The sequence below is a fragment of the Oncorhynchus tshawytscha genome, linkage group LG10, assembly GCF_018296145.1.
Source record: "Oncorhynchus tshawytscha isolate Ot180627B linkage group LG10, Otsh_v2.0, whole genome shotgun sequence".
In the NCBI taxonomy this organism is placed as follows: domain Eukaryota; kingdom Metazoa; phylum Chordata; class Actinopteri; order Salmoniformes; family Salmonidae; genus Oncorhynchus; species Oncorhynchus tshawytscha.
In genome coordinates, this window is record NC_056438.1 from 54,974,780 (window position 1) to 54,988,085 (window position 13,306).

The 13,306-nt window shown below is 40.1% G+C and overlaps 1 protein-coding gene across 7 annotated transcripts in view; it reads left to right on the top strand.

The window, feature by feature from the left end:
* Nucleotides 1–5,898: 5,898 nt before the first annotated feature.
* Nucleotides 5,899–13,306, top strand: part of LOC112260455 (astrotactin-1) — a 268,710-nt gene continuing 261,302 nt past the window's right edge. For 4 of the 7 annotated variants that reach the window (XM_024435582.2, XM_024435584.2, XM_024435583.2 and 1 more), the window contains exon 1: nt 5,899–6,456. In XM_024435582.2, the coding sequence (XP_024291350.1) occupies nt 6,174–6,456 (283 nt within the window). In that variant the 5' untranslated portion in view covers nt 5,899–6,173. The remainder of the gene's footprint in view (nt 6,457–13,306) is intronic. The other 3 variants (XM_024435585.2, XM_024435587.2, XM_024435588.2) reach the window with 1 other exon arrangement.

Genomic DNA, 13,306 nt, shown 5'->3' on the forward strand with positions numbered 1-13,306 from the left:
TTTAGGCTACTAAATGATACTCAAATTGTCCCTATACCCATCACAAGGTCGCTACAACCTAGTCTATTAATGAAAGTTTACAGCATAGGTGCACACAGGTTGATAGATACAGTGCCTTGCGAAAGTATTCGGCCCCCTTGAACTTTGCAACCTTTTGACACATTTCAGGCTTCAAACATAAAGATATAAAACTGTATTTTTTTGTGAAGAATCAACAACAAGTGGGACACAATCATGAAGTGGAACGACATTTATTGGATATTTCAAACTTTTTTAACAAATCAAAAACTGAAAAATTGGGCGTGCAAAATTATTCAGCCCCCTTAAGTTAATACTTTGTAGCGTCACCTTTTGCTGCGATTACAGCTGTAAGTCGCTTGGGGTATGTCTCTATCAGTTTTGCACATCGAGAGACTGAAATTTTTTCCCATTTGTGAACAGCAGTTTTCAGTTCTTTCCACAGATTCTCGATTGGATTCAGGTCTGGACTTTGACTTGGCCATTCTAACACCTGGATATGTTTATTTTTGAACCATTCCATTGTAGATTTTGCTTTATGTTTTGGATCATTGTCTTGTTGGAAGACAAATCTCCGTCCCAGTCTCAGGTCTTTTGCAGACTCCATCAGGTTTTCTTCCAGAATTGTCCTGTATTTGGCTCCATCCATCTTCCCATCAATTTTAACCATCTTCCCTGTCCCTGCTGAAGAAAAGCAGGCCCAAACCATGATGCTGCCACCACCATGTTTGACAGTGGGGATGGTGTGTTCAGGGTGATGAGCTGTGTTGCTTTTACGCCAAACATAACGTTTTGCATTGTTGCCAAAAAGTTCAATTTTGGTTTCATCTGACCAGAGCACCTTCTTCCACATAGTTGATGTGTACCTATGAAGAAAATTACAGGCCTCTCTCATCTTTTTAAGTGGGAGAACTTGCACAATTGGTGGCTAACTAAATACTTTTTTGCCCCACTGTACGTACAGTATGTCTCCTCCTTGTATAGCAATATCTTTTTTAAACTGTAATGTTGCCCTGAAATGTGCTAGTTTTCTAAATGTGTGATATTTCACATTAAGGTGTTAAAGTCAAATCACAGTCATTTCAATTAACATAAATTGAGGTATTTTTTATTTAACTTATGAATTTACTTGATAAACACAACAATGTAAGGGTGGCTGTAGGGCTATTTCCTCGAATAGATAATGTAACAAACACAACAAGCTTGTGTAAATGCCCACAACTCCTTGGTCTCTCAGACTCCCAATGTCATGGCAATAAGACAAAGACAATTAAGGTGTAAATATGTCCACAACATCTCAGAGGGAGTTGGGTAATTTTCTACCCTCATTTGGCTAATTCCCAAGTCACCCCCAAATTAGAAACCTTAATGACAGCCAATAAGCCACAGATGGTCAAACTTTAGGAAACACAAGCCTTCTGATCTTTGTGCCTCTTGTGGCATCGTTTTACATGCCAACTATACATTACCTTGCCAGATGCTTTTAGCCCAAGGGGGTGATCATGCCTATAACTAGAAGGTCAGGCCTTTGTGGTGCGTTTAAGGGAGTTCTTGCCCACCTCTACACTCTGAGCGTGGGCCGCTTAGAGACTCAGGTAATCTATCCTGGGATGCCATGTGGCAGATGTATCCCACTGCAATTTGTCTTCTGAAGTTGACATATAAAAAATTCCAAAGGTACTTGGAATTCCGTTTTGAATGTGGACACTTTCAAGAGCTAGTCGACTCACATTTGGTGATTTGATTTTAGCAGTCTTCTATGGTCCAGGAATTGCTGTAACTATAGGCTTTCATTATTTTTGCTACAGGCTCGGCCTCAATGGGCCGATCCAGTTTAAAAATGTAGTGTAGACTAGAACTTAAAATGGTTGTAGAGTTCACTCAAATGAATTAATCTCACATGTTATCATTGTGGCATTATTGGTCTCATCATCACCCAATTATAACCATCTTAGTCAAATACTTTATTTGCCTATATTCTCTTTTTCCAGTTGCTACTCAAAGTGAGGGTGATTCTTAACCCTCTACTGCACATCATTGCCCTCAGGCAACAGAACATCTTATTGCCCCTCACCCCCCCCCCCATATTATTAGTTTTAAATGCCTACACATGACAATATGTGATGACATGTCTGTAAACAATCCAATGAGATCCAGAAGTTGGTATGATGTAACAATTGGGGCAGGGGGCTTTTTTTTCAGGAAACAGAGCGACGTGAGCACATGGTGTGAGCAAAGGGTCAGCTACACTTCATTTCTTTGCATGTTGAAATAGAGAACTTGACAATTAAAAATATGTACTTGTGTAAGAACCTACAAAGAAGAATATTTGATAGGTTTTTAACATATTTCGTTTTGATATATATATATATTTTTTAAGTTTTATTTTTGTTGCCTCGGGGCAATGTTGTGCAGTTAGGCTACCCTTTTGTGTGCAGTTAGGCTACTTTTCAGGGCAATGTCATGTTCAGTGAAAAACATGTACAATTATGTTAAATGATGGCCTTCGTCAATGTTTTTGCCAAAATATTCACTGACACTCACAGGAAATGGACACAGGGACATTCTATCGGCTAAAGTAGCCTAATTGAGCAGTTAGAATCATACCCTCTGATACTGAGGACAGTGAGCTTTAAGACAGTGACAGCGAGGAAGAATGGACCCCAGAATCAGGTTTGAGAGGCAGTGAAATATTAGTTTATGCCCAACTTGTATTTTCTTATGAAAATAGTTATTTCTTCTACTATATTCCACTTTGTAGAAGTTCTGAAATGAATAGATTGTCCTTGGTGTTTTAGTATCCTTATGCCACAGTGTTTCCCTGAGGTGTAGGAGGTTATAGTGATATATTTGTATCATTGATACATTCTCAGAAAGCTTAAAACTTCCAAAAATAGGATGGAATATTATTTTTCATGAAAAACCTAAATGTGCCCAGTAGAGGGATAGGGTCATGGAATGTCAATCACATAAAACTCAAACATATTCTGGTGAATATGGTTAAGGATCTGAAATACCGAATTCAGTTCTATCCTTATTTTTAGGCATTTCAAGGATTTTGCTTATTTTATACCAAAATAGTTCAAGACCCATAGGAAATTGTGGTTATACAGTGCATTTGGAAAGTATTCAGACCCGTTGACTTTTTCCACATTTTGTTACGTTACAGCCTTATTCTAAAATGTATAACATTACATTTTTCCCTCATCAATCTACACACAATACCTCATAAGGACAAAGCAAAAACAGTTTTTTAGCAATGTTTTCAAATTTACAAATATAAAAAGCTGAAATATCACATTTAATAAAGTATTCAGACCCTTTACTCAGTACTTTTTTGAAGAACCTTTGGCAGAAATTACATCCTGGAGTCTTCTTAGGTATGACGATACAAGCGTCACATTTGGAGGGGAGTTGTATTTGGGGAGTTTCTCCCATTCTTCTCTGCGTCACATTTGGAGGGGAGTTGTATTTGGGGAGTTTCTCCCATTCTTCTCTGCAGATCCTCTCAAGCTCTGTCAGGTTGGATGGGGAGCATTGCTGCATGGCTATTTTCGGGTCTCTCTGGAGATGTTCAATCGGGTTCAAGTCCGGGCTCTGGCTGGGCCATTCAAGGACATTCAGAGACTTGTCCCGAAACCACTCCTGCGTTTTCTTGGCTGTGTGCTTAGGGTCATGGTCCTGTTGGAAGTTGAACCTTCACCCCAGTCTGAGGTCCAGAGTGCTCTGGAGCAGGTTTTCAGCAAGGATCTCTGTACTTTGCTCCATTCATCTTTACCTCGAGCCTGACTAGTCTCCCAGTCCCTGGCGCTGAAAAACCTCCCCACAGCATGATGCCGCCACCACCTTGCTTCACCGTAGGGATGGTGCCATGTTTCCTCCAAATGTGACGCTTGGCATTCAGGCCAAACAATTCAATCTTGGTTTCATCAGACCAGAGAATTTTGTTTATCATGGTCTGAGACTCTTTAGGTGCCTTTTGGCCACTCTACCATGAAGGCCTGATTGGTGGAGTGCTGCAGAGATGGTTGTCCTTCTGGAAGGTTCTCCCATCTCCACAGAGGAACTCTGAAGCTCTGTCAGACTGACCATCAGGTTCTTGATCACCTCCCTGACCAAGGTCCTTCTCCCCCGATTGCTCAGTTTGGCCGGGCGGCCAGATCTAGGAAGAGTCTTGGTGGTTCCAAACTTCTTCCATTGAAGAATGAGGCAACTGCGGTCTTGGGGATCTTCAATGCTACAGAATATTTTGGTACCCTTCCCCAGATCTGTGTTTCAACACAATACTCAATACCTTAGACATCATGGCTTGGTTTCTGCTCTGACATGTACTGTCAATTGTGGGACCTTATAAAGAACAGGTGTGTGCCTTTCCAAATCATGCCCAATCAATTGAATTTACCACATGTGGACTCCAATCAAGTTGTAGAAACATCTCAAAGATGATCAATGGAAACGGCATGCAGCTGAGCTCAATTTCGAGTCTCATATCAAAGGGTCTGAATACTTGTGTAAATAAGTAGATTACTTTCTGAAGGCACTGTATGTAGTTTTTCTGTAGGGCACACATTTTACATGACCAGTCAATTAAGAAGAGGTGTAGATGTGGGTGTGATAGCAAATGAAGCACACCCAATGTTTTTGGCATTCAAAATGAACCATGTAAACAAACGTTTGCTTTCTATGAAAACAGAGTAGTCTATTGTATAGGTGGGGGTTTGAGCATAAAATCAAATTTGCTCATTATAGCAAGCACACAAATGAGTAATTCCTAGATTGGAAAAAAAAGTATTTTTGTCTCCCAGATGTACTTTTACTGATGAACCATTTCAATAACTAAATCTCTCATAATTACCGGCTACATGACACGCCAGAGTGTTATTGAAGAAAATAAAACCTGAAGCTGGTGTTGCTCATCTCAGGGGTGTTTCAATATGAGGACAACAATAATCCACAAACTGTCTGTGTCACAGTTGGAAATGAAATGTAATCACAGAACCGCTATACAGTTTGCTAAAGCCTTGCTCGAATGCTGGAAGGAGCTCAAGATTACACAGGGAGATCATTCTTAGAACCAGACTTTGTGCCCTCCCTCCCTCTCTGCACCTGCCACTTGCCACTCAGATGTTCTCTTTCTTTCTGCTCCCATGGTTATCAGACTAGAGGCTGTGCAAAACCCCATGCAAACTTTATTCTTTATGAATATTGATGACTCCACTCTCTTGCAAGTTTCTTGCAACCACCGCATTAATATATGCATGGGGTCTGTGATAGTTTGAGTTATGCAGTGTTTATTCCATCCAGTCCTCCTGATATTCATTGATTGTTTACTTTTCATGTTTCAATGATAGCAAGGTAGGATAATCCATAATTTACTATTTTCAATTTAGGTGACCTCGCATATTGGAGTTACCTCTGGGTTTATTGACAAGGCAGGTGCTGTAATAATACATAGGGCTGATGTTTTCAGATTAATACTAACAGTTTGTTTGGACCATTGCAAATCCTCACAATATGTGGAGGCAGATGGTGACTGTCTGATCTCGTTTGGGGATTTTCATATGATGCGTTTAACTTTTAGGATATGCAGATTTGTCTCTCGTATGTTTTTAGACAAATACTGCTGTAGCCTAAGCATACACGTGTATGCCTACTTATTCAAAGTGTAATATTTTTTCAATAAATATATTTACACTGTAGTCAACAAATACAAATACAAAAGACGACTAAATAAATACATGCTGTAACTGAAGCCTATAATAAACCCCTATGAACGTTTTGGCGCGCAATTAACATGATCCCATATTGCACTAGTCTAGTGGGCTCGCTGAAAGTTAAGCAGAATTACCAATGGCTTGATGTGGACAATTCCAATATTGAGGTCAGTAGTGCTGCGCTTATTTTTCTTCCCAGCAATCACACTCCTAAACTGCATTGAAATGATCACAAATAATCTTTAACCATGTGACAGAGCATATGGGGATTTATGCGAAATAAGAGGCGTTTATTTTCTGCAGGCAACAATCCGGAAATGTGTGCTTTGCAAGCGCATCCCCCTTGCTCTTCTTCCTCCTGCATGCAGCCGTATTGAAGTGAAGCTGGTTTGAACAGAGACGAGAGGGAGATACGAAGCAGCGGTGATTTCAAGCATTAGGATGGGTCTGAGATTGCTTTTCTCGCTCGCATGGATTCTTGCCTTCAAAGCTGCTAATATTCAAGGTTTGAATACCGACGAGGACCATTCCCAAGATTTGGAATGCAAAATGAAAAGCGTCACCGTGTCTGCGCTGCCGTTTTTGAGAGAAAACGACCTGAGCATCATGCATAGTCCGTCGGCCTCCGAGCCCAAGCTTCTGTTCTCCGTCAGAAATGATTTTCCGGGGGAAATAGTCGTCGTGGACGATCTAGAAAACACCGAACTACCCTTTTTCGTCCTAGGTGAGTTCGGATGATACATTCTCAACGTTCAGAATCCTCACTTGCAATGCCCATGCTTCATAACTGTTTATTATTGTTATTAGGAGACTGCTTCCGCCATGTCCATTATTACACGTGAGATTAGTTCATGCAATACAATACACTCTAGGCCTAACTAAAATTCCTCATCATTTCACAGTGTACAGTTAGTAAGCTACATGTCGAGGTAAACATGACGACAATAAGCCTATTTCAAATGCGAATCAGCACTGTAGACCTATGCATAGCAAACATAAACGAGCATAATAACTAGTAATACAAAAATTTAATTGACATTTTACAACAACTTTGCTAGTTTCAGGTTTGTTATGTGCTATCAATTACTAGCATTGATAGCTGAAAGTGCAGGCCGCGAACCTATTGATGATGGAATAGCCACTCACTCAAGTAAAGGAATGTATGTACAAAATATTCAAGCTATTTGCAGATCCTATGACCTCACTGAGATTAATAGATATATGTGTTTACTTACTGGGAGTGTTAATAGGTGTAGAGCTATATCACTACAACCTGTGATGTTTACAATTCATAGATTAGCCTAGATTGTAGACTCAACTCTTTAGAATAGCCTTGATATATTGATACAACAATACATTCAAGTAATGTTCATTTTCACATGTTCACAAAGTAAGTCAATGGTTTTGAAATGTACCTAAATCCACTATTATAAAAGGTTCTTTCATTCTCATGGGGAAGGAGAAATAACAGGGAGAGTGGTGTTCTGTTTATAACTCTGGCCGCTGTCCATGGTGCTGATTTGACAGAAAGGACTCTTTGAATGGGATTGTCTATTCACATGGCAGAACAATCTGTGCAGCTAGGAAGTGTGATGTGGGTCTATGTATGCATCCCAAATGGCACCCTATTCCCTGTATAGTGTATTACTTTTATGGGCCCTGGTCAAAAATAGTACACTAAATAGTAGCACTTACTTGAGTCGTCTTGGCAAACATTTGGAGTTCAGCCATATAGTGTTGTCACAGGCCAGTCTGATATCATTCTAATAGTGATATCCAGGGATTGATTTAGTGTCTATGTTTACCGCTAGAATGCATAGCATTCCAAAATTAGCTCTGCGTTGGTCCTACTCTCGTTTCAGAGTAGGACCAATGTAGGACTTGTATTGTTACAGGCCAATATGATATCATTCTAATAGTTATATTCAGCCATTGTTTTGGTATACTGTATGCTTACAGCTAGCAGGAGTAGCATGATTTGTCATACTACTGTATTAGTGCTTCTTCTGGGATTACAGTAGCTGCTCACTTGTATTCAATTGCTTTTCTATTACTTTTCTATAACATAAGACCTTTCAAGCCCATGTGGATTTGAATTTAATAAACTTTATTAATCCAACAAGGGGAAATTGGATTTGTCTCCAGCAAAACACATACAAATGTTATTGTATTTTAGCAACACACATCAACCAGTGGTGAGAATAATGCAACAAACATAGCACTTAGAAAAAAGTTAAGTTTATACATATCTCCGCTGTTTAAAACGAATTGTTAGTCTAAAAGAAATGTGAGATAATGTCAAGATGCTTTTTGTAGGGTTAGAGTTAGATCAAGTTTATGAAGTGCCTGGCTGGGCTGATGAGACCATGGATTGCGCTGTCCAATGGAACAGAGTAAATAGGCATTTCAACATCATAGATTTAGCCGGTGGTAACTTGTGGACGAGACACCGTCTGGAATGCAGTTTCAACCAATCAACATTCAGGGATTAGACCCACCCGTTGTATAAATATCTCTAACAGTTGCCCCATCATTATGTACATGATGTCAGAATGCACTCACTGTTCCAAAATGAGATTGTTACACAACAGATAGCCCACGCTGTCCTCAACGAAGACACACGCTGCCTGCTATTTATCTATAGGCTATATTTCAACTTGTCCATTTTAAATCATTTTGAATTAAGGTGTGTTCACATGGAAGTAGCCCTTTCACTGTTACGGACGACTTATGTTTGAGGCTTAGCTGAACCGGACAAACTTCTCTCTTCGATGAGAGCTCAAGCACCTCCTCAGTGTTTCCCCAGATCAAGTATTGGGTGGGTTGTCTATGTTCCGTTTTCTATGTTGTATCTTTGCGTTTGGCCTGGTATGGTTCTCAATCAGAGGCAGGTGTCGTTATTTGTCTCTGATTGAGAATCATACTTAGGTAGCCTTTTTCCACTTGTGTTTCGTGGATGTTTATTTTCTGTTCTGTGTTTGTATTTCACCATTCAGGACTGTTTTCGTTTCGTTCTCGTGTTTTGTTGTTTTGTTTGAGTATTCGTGTTCATTAAAAGAGAATATGAATACTTACCACGCTGCACCTTGGTCCTCCTCTCTTTCTCCCAACGACGAACGTTACAGTTTCTTCTGTAGCATACCGTATGTACACTACCGGTCAAAAGTTTTAGAACACCTACTCATTCAAGGGTTTTTCTTTATTTTTACTATTTTCTAAATTGTAGAATAATAGTGAAGATGTCAAGACTATGAAATAACACATATGAATCATGTAGTAACCCAAAAAGTGTTAAACCAATCAAAATATATTTTATATTTGACATTCTTCAAATTAGCCACCCTTTTTGCCTTGATGACAGCTTTGCACACTCTTGGCATTCTCTCAACCAGCTTCATGAGGTAGTCACAAGGAATGCATTTCAATTAACAGGTGTGCCTTGCTAAAAGTTAATTTGTGGAATTTCTTTCCTTCTTAAGACGTTTGAGCCAATCAGTTGTGTTGGGACAAGGTAGGGGGTTACCTTATACAGAAGAGCATTACTTTAAGACATGGTCAGTCAATATGGAACATTTCAAGAACTTTGAAAGTTACTTCAAGTGCAGTCGCAAAAACCATCAAGCACAATGATGAAACTGGCTCTCATGAGGACCGCCAAAGGAAAGGAAGACCCAGAGTTACCTCTGCTGCAGAGGATAAGTTCACTAGAGTTACCAGCCTCAGAAATTGCAGCCAAAATAAATGCTTCACAGAGTTCAAGTAACAGACATCTCAACATCAACTGTTCAGAGGAGACTGTGAATCAGGCCTTCATGGTCGATTTTTCTGCAGAGAAACCACTACTAAAGGACACCAATAAGAAGATGAGACTTGCTTGGGCCAAGAAACACGAGCAATGGACATTAGGCCTGTGGAAATTTATCCTTTGGTCTGGAGTCTAAATAGGAGATTTTTGGTTCTGTGTCTTTGTGATGATTTCCGCATTTGTATTTCCCACTGTAAAGCATGGAGTAGGAGGTGTTATGGTGTGGGGTGCTTTGCTAGTGACACTGTCTGTGATTTATTTAGAATTCAAGGCACACTTAACCAGCATGGCTACCACAGCATTCCGAAGCGATACGCCATCCCATCTGGTTTAGGCTTAGTGGGACTATAATTTGTTTTTCAACAGGACAATGACCCAACACACTTCCAGGCTGTGTAAGGGCTATTAGGAGAGTAATGGAGTGCTGCATCAGATGACCTGGCCTCCACAATCACCCGACCTCAACCAAATTGAAATTATTTGGGATGAGTCGGACTGCAGAGTGAAGGAAAATCAGTCAACAAGTGTTCAGCATATGTGGTAACTCCTTCAAGACTGTTGGAAAAGCATTCCAGGTGAAGCTGGTTGAGAGAATGCCAAGAGTTTGCAAAGCTGTCATCAAGGCAAAGGGTGGCTACTTTGAAGAATCGCAAACATAAAATATTTTGATTTGTGAAACACTTTTTTAAAACACTTTTTGGGTTACTACATGATTCCATGTGTGTTATTTCATACTTTTGATGTCTTCACTATTATTCTAAAATGTAGAAAATAGTACAAATGAACAAAAACCCTTGAATGAGTAGGTGTTTTATAACTTTTGACCGGTAGTGTATGTATGGAGCATAATTTATTTACTGTTTTATTCACATGTTTTCAAGTACTGGTGACAAATCATGCATTCCTGGGGTAGCAGGTAGTCTAGTGGTTAGAGTGTTGGGCCAGTAACCGAAACCAACGTAACCGAGGTTTGTTGGCTCAAATCCCCAAGCCGACAAAGTAAAACATCTGGAGCAGCATCACGGTCAGATGGACCTGGGACAGCAAGGAGTCATCATGTCAGGTAGTCCTGGGGCATGGTCCTAGGGCTCAGGTCCTCCGAGAGAGAGAAAGAAAGAGAGAATTAGAGAGAGCATATGTGGGGTGGCCAGTCCTCTTCTGGCTGTGCCGGGTGGAGATTATAACAGAACATGGCCAAGATGTTCAAATGTTCATAAATGACCAGCATGGTCGAATAATAATAAGGCAGAACAGTTGAAACTGGAGCAGCAGCACAGCCAGGTGGACTGGGGACAGCAAGGAGTCATCATGTCAGGTAGTCCTGGGGCATGGTCCTAGGGCTCAGGTCCTCCGAGAGAGAGAAAGAAAGAGAGAAGGAGAGAATTAGAGAACACACACTTAGATTCACACATTTAACTGATTTGACTGGTTAAATAAATTCCAATTATTGTATAGGTTGTAAGGGACACATATGATGTGTGTAAAATATTTATTGAAGGTTCTACTGATTATGATGAGCTAATGCTAAGCTATTTGCCAGCTATGTGTGGAGCCATATTTGTTGACATTATACGATGCGTTCTGGGTGTCACGTAAATGTCAGACCAAAGATGTTATAACAAAATGAGATGAGGGATGGTTCACTCATCTTTCGAGTAATCTTCCGGAAGTGAATGAAGGGAAGTTAATGATGGTACACAACACACCCCCTTCAACATGCGTACTGAAAACAGACCAAAGTCATCTTGTTTCCTCTTCTTGTCTTTGGTTGACCTGATAGAACAGACATGGCGGTGCGCACAAACTACCCGTCTTCAGATTACTTTTGATTTTTAGAAAGTGCTTTACCCAATTATTTTGATCAATGGTGAGCTCATGCGTGATGTGAGGATTTTTTTACTTAAAATGTTTTATTTTTATTTAACTAGGCATGACAGATAAGAACAAATTCTTATTTACAATCACAGCCTAACCGGCCAAACCCTAACCCGGAAGACGCTGGGCCATAAGACTCCTGAACATCTAATCAAATGGTTCCAGACTATTTGCATTGCTTCTCCCCCTTTACACTGCTGCTACTCTCTGTTGTTAACATCTATGCATAGTCACTTTAATAACTCTACCTACATGTACATATTACCTAATATTACCCCTCGCACATTGCCTCTGTACCGGTTCCCCCCGTATATAGTCTCACTATTGTTATTTTACTGCTGCTCTTTAATGACTTTTTACTTTTATTTCTTATTCTTATTTTTTTTTAAACTGCATTGTTGTTCAGGGGCTCGTAAGTAGCATTTCACTGTAGGCTCTACACTTGTTGTTTTCGGCGCATGTGACTAATACAATGTGATTTGATTTGATTTAGTCATTTTTATATGAGCTAATTCATATTATGGTTTTGTCAAGCCGAGAGTTAGATAAATATGACCACTTGTGTTAACTCAATCTCAGCGCTTGGACTAATATAGCCAACATTTTCCGGATTGGATGATTGTGTTATGCTGTCGCCACTTCTTTGAATCTCTCAACATTGAATCCAAAAATAAATTGGTCACATCCAAGGGCGTCAAAGAGTTAAGATGGTCATACCAAGGATTATTTAACTATTTTATTTAGAATTTTTAGACCCCTTAAGGTATAAAAGAATGTGGGATTTTTTGGGGGGGATGAAACATTGAATTTAGCGTTACTGCTATTAGCCAAAATAAACACTTTGAATAACAGATTCCCTCCATGGAACAACAGACAGTCAGTCCCAAAAAATGATCAGGTAACCATTTAAAAAACAAATGTGTACTTGTATTCATCTCCTTATATTAGGCACTAAACTATCTCCAAGTATGTAGACAACCCTTCAAATAGGTCCTTGGTTTCAACACTCACTACCGAGTTCCAAACGGCCTCTGGATTTATTTCTGCACAAGAACTGCACACATGCCAAAGATCAACATGCGCAATGCCTAGTGTTCTGCTGGAGTTGTGTAACGCTCGTCACCGTTGGATTTTGGAGTAGTAGAAAAGCGTTCTCTGGAGTGATGAATCACGCTACACCATCTGTCAGTCTGGCGGAAAAATCTGTGATTGGCAGATGCCAGGAGAACGCTACCTGCTCGAATGCATAGTGCCAACTGTAAAGTCTAATGGAGGAGGAATAATGGTGTGGGGCTGTTTTCATTCTTAAAGCTAGGCCGCTTTGTTCCAATGAAGGGAAATCTTAACGCTACAGCATACAATGACATTCTAGATGATTCTGTACTTCCAACTTTGTGGCATCAGTTTGGGGAAGGACCTTTCCTAATTCATCAAGACAATGCCCCAGTGCACTAATGCTTGTGGCTGAATGGAAGCAAGTCCCCGCAGAAATGTTCCAGTGGAAAGCCTTCCCAGAAGAGTGGAGGCTGTTATAGCAGCAAAGGGTGGACCAACTCCATAATAATGCCCATGATTTTGGAATGAGATATTCGGCGAGCAGATGTCCACATACCTTTGGCAACGTAGTGTACTTTTTTTTCAATTGGTACTGGTGACCTTAAGACGGGTATTATGAGGCTTGTAGGCATCCTAGAGCAAAACAGAGAACACCATCATCATGTTCGTGAGAGTCTCATCTTTCAATAATATGTTGTAGGTGAAACCGTTGTTTTCATGAGAAGACCGATTTTCAGGATGTCTCATGGTCTGACAAACACCGCTCTAGCTCTGCCACCTTTAACCATAGATGCAGAAGGGCGATATCAGAGGATACAATGGATTGAGACGCAGCCCA